Source organism: Borostomias antarcticus (genome assembly GCF_949987555.1).
Source record: "Borostomias antarcticus genome assembly, chromosome: 21".
NCBI classification, from domain to species: domain Eukaryota; kingdom Metazoa; phylum Chordata; class Actinopteri; order Stomiiformes; family Stomiidae; genus Borostomias; species Borostomias antarcticus.
In genome coordinates, this window is record NC_140254.1 from 11,516,187 (window position 1) to 11,525,735 (window position 9,549).

A 9,549-nucleotide genomic window follows, 5' to 3' on the forward strand; every position below is an offset into this window, starting at 1 on the left:
ATTACGTAACACCTTCAGAGAAATGCACTGACAGCCACTGTCAACGCTCTCTGATTCAAATCGTTTACTCTCAGTGACCTTTACATAACTTGCATTTAACCTCTCAAATGTCCAAATGTCAATATTATTTTTCCTGGAACACAGTGGACAAACTCATTCCGGGCTCTTTCCTTGGCCAGGCTTATAAGTGACCTCTAACGCTTAGAATCAGCCTGTTTTTTTGTATAGCTGGAGTCAAACATGCAGACTGGTCTGAAGGGCACACACACATACTGTACTGTACTGTAGACTACACACACACATACACACATGCACGCACACACATACACACACACACAAACACACGCACGTGCGCGCGCACACACACACGCACATAAACACACCAGAGGAGGCTCGTCCATTGAGGTAGGGGAGGACAGTCCTCAGTTTTTGGAGAGAAGAGAGGAATTAAAATATAAATATATGCATTTATTTATTTATAATTAATATATAATATTATCTCAGTTTTGTTCATAAAGCAGGTTTTCCCTATGGATAAAAACCCATTATTGAAATTCTAAAGCTCCAACAGTGGCATATATAACATGCAGCTGGAGGACCCATAGATATCTATGGAAGGGAGGCTCCCCTCCTTTAGTTAGTTATTTAATATTAAATCAATGTGATGCAATTTTTTCATGCTAATTTGTGATTGGCCAAAACGCTGAAAAATTACCGCAAGGGAGGACAGTCCTCCGGCCCTGTCTGATCTAGTCTGGGGCCGGTCTCTTTCTAGTCTGAAGCATGGAGGTATAAGGTCTGAAGCCTGTCTCTTTCGCAGTTGTTTCGCCGGTCTAGAGGGGAAGCGCCTAGGATGACGCATCGCATAATCTTCCGGTCTGGACCGGAAGAAGAACAGTTGTTGTATCTATAATTTCGGAGGCTAAGACGCTGCAGTGGCTTCAAATGTGTGATATTATGTATCCGACACACTTCTTCCATGACTTCTTGAAATATTTCTTCAGGTATGTCCATGTTTTTTTCCATAGATGTAAATAAAGCAAGCGGAAGTAGGAGGCGGGCTCTACAGGCTCGAGCCGGAAGAAGGGGCGGGCTTAAAGGAGTAGTAAAGGGAAAATGCATGTTTAGCCCTGTTTTAAGGTTACTTATGATCATATACAATGGTTCAGATCAAAACGTTGACAAAACTAGCACATTTGAGAAAGTCTGATAATTGCTCTACCACCGTTTTGGTCATACAATGGATGTGGGTCGGCACCTTGAAAAATCTTTCAAAAACATGTTAAACTCTCGATTTCAAAGACAGGAAGCTCACAGAGGGGCGAATTATATGTCAGAACGCCTACCCTACTAACACAGTACGTAAAACTGACGGGACACATTGGTGTAATTGTGGTAACTTTGCGACGTCACCAGCAGCGGACCTAGCTGACACCTAGCTGACACTTGCCTTTTCAGTCGCAAAATAACCAAAATAGCCGTCCTCAAGTACACTGTAAGGGAACGTAGCCGCCACTGCTGCTTAAATCCGTAACTACGATGTAATTAAATAACGTGACAATGTGGTTAGATCACAGTCCCAATCTGACTTTATTGGAAATGTGTCACAGTGGGTCAGAACATTTGTAAATTACTTAGGTTTTAAAATACATTTTGAAGTCATACAGTTACAGAATTGTAATAATGAGGAGAAATCCTGCATGTCTGTTTTGTGTGTAATTTCTCATTTACAGTAAATATTAACACTAAAGATTTGCAGTCTAGGCCTAATAAAAATAATGATAAAAAATATGCCTATGAATAAACTCCTAATTTTGCAACCTAAATGTGAGCAATGAACGCTGAGCAGTGAACGTAGAATGCAAAGCATTGGGCTACTTTAGGTGACACAATTTAATAACTAGACAAACAAGTTACACACTCTGTGCCAGTAGGTGGCGGTATGCACATCCGCCACTAAACCCAGCGAAGAAGACACACTTGGAAACTTCCGCTCCGTTTGATACAGAAATTATTGAGAAAGACCAGACTGTGCAGTCTTTGTGTCGACAACACAGATCATGTAAGTATCTCAAATTCAATGTATACATACATACTATGTATTTTGGTATCGTCCCAGTAAAACACCAACGTTATGTGCAAGCTACCCTATTGTAATGATTATCTATATGCAGATGCTCTTTCCAATGTTGGCTAACTAGCTAGCCAGCTAACGTGATTAGCCTTTTTCTGTACATGGCTAGCTAAGTAGCCTACGTAAAATTACTCTCGCAATTATTGTTAAAACGTTCGCTTTTGTGTAATTGTAGCTTAAATTATAATGTTGGCTTGGCAACGTGAGAATATTTCAGTTGTGTACACTATAACTTTTATGAAGTGTTGTTGTGGGCCATTGTTTCCTAATTACAGGCTCGCGCGAGCTCCTGCACGTTCGTACTGTTTCATCGCTTGGAATAAAATGTGATAATTAGCTTACTCATTGATTTCGCATTAACCCACGACACCGTTAGTATGTGTTTGTTTTTAGGCATTCATTTTTCCGATTTTAACGTAAACAGAACACTAGAAGCCCCAACAACGGAGCTAGGCTAGCTAGCAGGATTTGTTATAGCAGCCATCTTGGCTTTTGGCACGTGGTCCTGTGGAGTGTGCATGTCAGCCAACGAGAGGGTCACCCACCCACTCTCTCTCTCTCTCTCCCTCTCTCCCCTCCCATGCTCTCAGTTGCCAACCTCCCAGTTCTTGTTTGAACTGAGCAAGAAGCAGGTGAGCGGGGCAGGAAGAGGCGCTAAGACGGGGACAGGCGTGGCCAGGGGCAGTCCTGGGACAGCACCACAGGCTCTGTGAGTCTTGTTCAGTTGAATGCCCTCATGAGTATTAACAGAAGAGCACCATATACATATGCACACACACTCTAACATGTCGCTCTCTCCTCAGCTCAGCCCAATGGTCTCTGATGGTTCTGTCTGGCCAGCCCTTAGGTGGAGAAACACCTGATCATCAATATAGGCAGGCACACGTAAGTACAAATGCACATACGTTTCCAAAGACGGGATAAACAAATGGGAATATTGATATTGAGTTAGCGGTAGACATGTGAGATTCATAAGACGCATCACTGACGCCAGGATGTGTTCCCCACTTTTATGCCTTTAAATCAGGGTTGGAGTATTCCAGGTGTGTGGCCATGGCCATGAACACCAGTAGAGGAGGGAACCAAGTGTCTCATTCTCTCTCCACAGTTGTGTGGTTGTAACCCCCCACTAGCTACATATTCATTCAATCTTTATTTAACCTCGTGAATCAATTGAGAGTAAGCTCTCATTTACAATGACGTATAATCACTCTATATTTGAACTTGTACTACAGGTGAGATAATCCTTTTTAATGGTCTCTCTCATTGCTGTGCAAGACTTGGGTGTTCTCCTGCTCTGAGTGCCCATTCTCCTATACCTCCCAGATCTACCTCCACAAGCACATCAAGAGGAGCCATGACAACCTCTGTCTCTGCTGAGGAACACACAGAGCATTATGAAGTAGCCAGTGCCTTGGCGAAGGTGTTTGAGCAGCAGTCATCAATGGATTAACTCCCAAGACACAAGGAAGAGACAGCGCAACACACGCTATGACTCCAGTGACGAAGGTAATATAATAAAGTGCATTCAACAGTCCCAAAAGAGTACTACTTGAGTTGACTAATCTGAGCTAATTTACCTCTACTATATGTTCCAGTGCCCAGGCAGCCGGTCGGCAGAACTCACACCAGACCAGCTATGCCAGGTGCCAGAGCCGGAAGGCCTGCTCTGCCAGTTATCAATGCAGGTATCCATGCATGTTTGTGTTGGTGAAATGTCTATGCATATTTGCACACTTACAGTTAACTCAGGACTGTCTGAAGACTCATGTACTCAGTTCACTAATTCGCTCATCTCACATCTCACTACTCGGCAGTAGATGTTCATCGCCCGGGTCCTTTGAGCCAAGGCGCTGTGAGCCCAGGCCCTTCAGCCCTTCAGACGTCCAGGCACGAGCAGCATGCATCAGCGATTAGCACCCCGGCCAGGTCAGGGTCTGACATGTCTCATGTCGAGTTGATTCTTCCCCTTATGCCAGAATCACTACGCCGCCAGCACCATAGTTTCCTGCTCATCCCTTTATCCTCTGGTTTTCAGGTAGTTCTCTGATGCCATCGCCTGTGAGACCAACAGCTCCAGCAGTGTTGCCATCAAGCTCTGCAGATGCTGGTATGCTGAATTTTGTGAACTACTTCATGCTGCATGTAGGGATATACTTTGAGCTGAATATCCATTATGGGACCGTACAATTACTTATAGCCACATCTGTGTTTAATATCCAGACTTCCAGAGGATGATGTGTCAGCAGTTCTCCAGCGTCATGCAGAGTCTGAGGGAGATGGCACAGACAATGATGAGGCTGGAGCAGAGACGGCGAGTCTGCAGACAGCTATCGGGGAGCAGTACTGGATGACCTGCACCCTGCTAAAACGGAGGAGGAGCTGCTGGTCTTGGAGGAGCAGCTGAAGGACAAGGATCATCAAAGGAAGATGGTGAGTAACTTCAAGGCAGAACTTTGTTCCTTATTTTTGCAGAGAAGTGTTAAGGAAATGTAAAAGTAAATGATTGTCTTTATGTTTTGCAGACACGATATCTGAGTTCCATTGGCGGCAAAGATCTGCCAGATGTGGTCCGGCGGGTGCTGTCAGCCATTGCCATACACAGAGTGTGGTGTGTCTACAGCGTCCATGGGAAGAGGGGGAAGAAGCCTCTGAAGAATATGACCCTCTACAATGTTATTTTACGTAAGGGATTGTTCATATTTTCGCAAAATAATACATTGTCTTTGCTTCATGCCATGTGCATTGAAACCATTCCCTTTTTGGTTAAAAGGTGCAGTTATGGCCTGTAAGCCAAGCACCACTGTGACGGAGGTGTCTGCCCAGCTGCAGGAGATGCTGAAACATGCCCCTGCTCGATGCAAAAAGGTATGTGATGTCAGGCAGTCTCGTATCCAGTGACATGGCACGCTTCCAATGAACGTATGCGACTTGCTTTTACAGCCATTTCATTATGTCCTTAGGCATCTGCTCCAGCCCAGCTGACCTCCCCAGCCCAGCCCCTGACCGCAGCTCCAGCCCTGACCACAGTGGAGTATTCAGATGAGGATGACCTCTTCTGCCCAGACCCTCGATTCAGATGTGGGTGACCCCCAGCCCGTCTCCCTAAACCTGCCTTTCCAGCCTGCCAGGATGGATGCCTTTTTTGTAAATAGTTTTTGTAAATTTTAACCTTTTTTTTGTGGGATACAACAGTCTGTTCCCGGTCTGGTTTCATTTTTGTTTTTAGAACTTTTGCAATTGTCAGATAATGGGTTGCTAGCCAGAGCTTGTACATGCTTTTTTTTGCTTTTCTGGCTATGCGTAATGTGACAGACCGTAAACCTCATCCTTGTAAATATGTATACTTTTAATTTGTAATGTACTTTGTGTAATAAAATGTTCTAAACTGTTCAGTCTTATATTGGTTTGTATCATAATGCTTGCTGCTATATCCCCATATAGCATTAATTCGTTTTTGTACTGGTAAATGCTAAATATAGCCAGTGGTACTGCAAATGCTAAATATAGCCAGTGGTACTGCAAATGCTAAATATAGCCAGTGGTCAGGGTTTAGTAAGTAAGTGACCATATTTGCACCGTGCGAAAAAGACGTGCAGACCAAGTCATATAAATACCTGTAAATCTAGTGTCAGCCAAGTGAGTTTATTACGGAAGTTCCTGCCCACGTTTTTTGCACGCGGCCGCACCGTATTTGCACCGTGCGAAAAAGACGTGCAGACCAAGTCATATAAATACCTGTAAATCTAGTGTCAGCCAGGTGAGTTTATAACGGAGGTTCCTGCCCACGTGATCACGTGCGTTCTTTGCACGCGGCCGCAACTTCGGAATGACGTGTCGTTCTTACGTAGCGGCTACTAAACGGCAGATCTCGCGTTTCCGTAAATGGCCGCGTAATTTCCGCACGCGGCGCGCACGAATCGTCACCTATAGCGGCCGTATGTCGAACGTTTGCGCAACCTGCGTGTGTTAGTAGGGTACTAACACCTCGGTGAGTTTCTTGTCTTCGAAATTGAGAGTTTAACATGTTTTTTTAATGATTTTTCACGGTGCCCTCCCACATCCATTGTATGACCTAAACGGTGGTAGAGCAATTATCAGACTTTCTCAAAAGTGCTAGTTTTGTCAACGTTTTGATCTGAACCATTGTATATGATCATATGTAACCTTAAAACAGGGCTAAACATGCATTTTCCCTTTACTACTCCTTTAATAGAGCCAGCACATCTGTGTCGTATATTTTTCATATATCACCTAACCTCTCCAGCACCTCACTTTAGAGAAGAGTAGGCTACAATCCATTACAACAACTATTGCTTACAATGTTTTATTGTTGTTTTATAATATTTTATCATGAATATGATAAATAAATGCTGCATGTAGTTAAAGAAAGTGTTATTCAGTTTTTCATATGCTAAAATTGACTGTAAATCCACATTTTAAAGCTGATATTTCAAATAATAACTGACTGAGGGAAAGTGCCCCCCCGGTGCCTATGGGCGGTTCACCTCTCTTCCTCCTGTCCTCCTCAGTTTTTTGAGTCACCAGCCGCCACTGAAACACACACATGCACGGACACACACACAGAATTTCTCCCATCCCATGCCCTTCAGATTATTATAAAAACTAAAAAGTAAGTTATTTTTACAAAAGAAGATGCTGTTCATGCAATGGGTGATGGGAGTTCATACACAGGCCACACTGGGATCTCCAAATATAGGCTACATTACTTACATTACATTACAGTTCTTACTCCACTAGGAAACAAGACTTAGTCATCCCTGATCTAGGCTACTTCACAAGGAGCCTCTTCCCCTCCTTTCTCCTTGGCAGGCTCTGCTGCTGTGTGCCGTCTGACCAATGAACACCAGGTATCTGTTATGATTTCGTAGGCCCCGGCATTGCATAAGTGCCTGATTGGGCCAGGATTAGTTATCAACAGGGCAGCTGGAGCATTTCCAGGACTGGGAGCCTGCCAAAAGAGCGTCGCACGCCACAACCGCAGTGTTGCCTAACATGTCAGAGCCAGCCCCCGCCGGCAAGAACTACCGCCCCACGACCCATGCTGGGGAGGCTGTGTGTGCTGGCTGTGGTGTGGGTACAGTCAAATCTCAAATGTTTTACTCAAGTGTGTGTGTATGTTTGTGTGTGTGTCTGTGGCTCACAAGACAACACCTGAGACAACCTGTAGACTTCTCTGCATGTCAACTCAGGCAATATCCTGTGACATCTACAATGACGTCAGCTGTTCCTAGACTAGACCAACTCTCTCCTTAGCACAGATCGGAGATCAGCATAGCACAGACCTAATCTTAACCATTACGGAGGAAACCCCCAAACTGACACTGGGTGAGCATGTAGATGAGACCTCTACCCCACACTATCCCACAGGGATTGTTACATTGTATCATAATACCTGCTCTAAACCCTCCACACAGTGATGTCAATAGATCCAGTCTATTCCTGGAAACTAAACTTGGCAAAGACAAGTGCTCCAATGATGTAATGGAAACAAGGCCTACTCAGTTGGAATGTCATTTTAGGATGATCTATGCCATCATCCCAATCTCTGAAGAATCCAAGGTATGGCATTGAATTAACGTTCAATATTTATTTCCAAGAGAGAAATGGATGGCATTTCCACAGTTCTCCCACAAATCAAACAGACATACCTCAATAAGTATCCAGACAAGTCGCCAAGTTATATTTTAGTCAATGTGTGATCTCTGCTGCAGCCTGGTGGACATATGGAAAACGGCATGTCAGTCTGTGTATAACAAAAAATATTCAGAAAATCCAATAATATAAACCATAACAGCCAATGACCACTAGAGAGGAGCGTTCTCGTAGAAGTGACCAGATGTGGGCATAACACCTTCCAAAAGTCAAGCACTGTTCAGCTCAGACAGTTCATATTTTGAGATAATGAACTGTTGCCCAACAAACTATATCTTCCAGCCCTAACTAACCCTAAACCCCAAGCAGCTGTTGCTACAGAATAGCAGATGATGAAAGGCCCATATCGAAATGTAATGTTATCAACGTGCTTGTTCTGACAGTATTATATTTCCTGGACAGAAAAAAGAGTGACAGATGATTCTGATTCTGACTGTGTGTGAATACCTGTGGATGTTGACCAAGTGTACAGCAGGTTGGCTCTCATACCTAGTGTCCCTTATTGAAGGAAAACTGATACTAGATCTTACATGCTTACTCCCTATTTCACTCCAACCACCTGGGTATATCTCTGGCCTGCATGGCTCTTTCTCGGCTTGCTACCTTCCTTATAGATGGCGCGGTGGCTCTGTTAGTACGTCCTGTTACCAGAATACAGTACTGTTAGTACTTCCTGTTACCGGTATGCAGTACTATTAGTACTTCCTGTTACCAGTACTGTTAGTACTTCCTAGTACCGGTATGCAGTACTGTTAGTACTTCCTGTTACCGGTAAGCAGTACTGTTAGTACTTCCTGTTACCGGTATACAGTGCTGTTAGTATTTCCTGTTACCGGTATGCAGACCTGTTAGTACTTCATGTTACCGGTATACAGTCCTGTTAGTACTTCCTGGTAATTTAGCTGTCAGGTGCATGTGTTTCTGTCAGCCCCACCTTGACAGCAGGAGCCTTGGCCCCCGGTAATAACGGATGACACGGTGCACCAGAGCTCTCTGAGAAACTCCTGTGCCATTCACTGAACAAGAAGGTGCACACTTTAGCAAAGTGAGGCACACTGCTTTGAAATTGTCATCCTGACATTCCATGGGTGTATTTTTTTTTTTAAATAGCTCCCTTTCACACTTTTTGACAACTGCAGATTTTATTTTTTTTATTTTTTTGAGAGGAAGGAGAGGAAATGAATTCTATTGGAAGTGACCAGTGATCTGGAAGTGCAGAACTATTGTGTATCTGCTCCAGGCTGGAGGTTCCTCTATGGGGACAGAACACAAAGCTGACCTGAGACCAGTGCATACTGTACTTTATATGGGGTCATCTCACCCTATACATACCAGGAAAATGACATGCAGCTGTGGAGCATGAACTTACACTAGGTCCAGTTCTTTGACACTGTTCAGTCCAGTCTGACTGTCAACTGTTCAAGAGGTTAAAATTGAAATGGTCACAACTTACAAATACTTGGGTATTTTGATTGATGAGAACCTGTCTTTTAAATCTCATATTGATAAACTTGTCTCTAAGCTGAAACTTAAATTAGGTTTCTTTTTTAGAAACAAAATGTGTTTCTCACACCAAGTCAGGAAGCACTTGATCACTTCAACCTTTTTACCCCTGTTAGACTATGGAGATCTACTTGCCCAGTATTTGAAAAAATTGGATACTGTGTATCGCTGTTCTTTGCGTTTTATTACTGATTGCAGCTATCGTGTACATCACTGTACTATGTATGCTGTCGCGA

The 9,549-nt window shown here is 43.7% G+C and overlaps 1 protein-coding gene across 1 annotated transcript; it reads left to right on the forward strand.

Moving 5' to 3' along the window:
- The first annotated feature begins 3,734 nt into the window (after positions 1–3,734).
- LOC311323211 (uncharacterized protein) lies at positions 3,735–5,384 on the forward strand. The gene is made up of 7 exons (XM_084455397.1): positions 3,735–3,822; positions 3,952–4,063; positions 4,173–4,244; positions 4,358–4,567; positions 4,660–4,819; positions 4,908–5,002; positions 5,098–5,384. The coding sequence occupies exons 4-7, from the start codon at positions 4,565–4,567 to the stop codon at positions 5,221–5,223; spliced, it is 384 nt and encodes a 127-aa protein (XP_084311523.1). The 5' UTR covers positions 3,735–3,822; positions 3,952–4,063; positions 4,173–4,244; positions 4,358–4,564; the 3' UTR covers positions 5,224–5,384.
- The last annotated feature ends 4,165 nt before the right edge of the window (positions 5,385–9,549 follow it).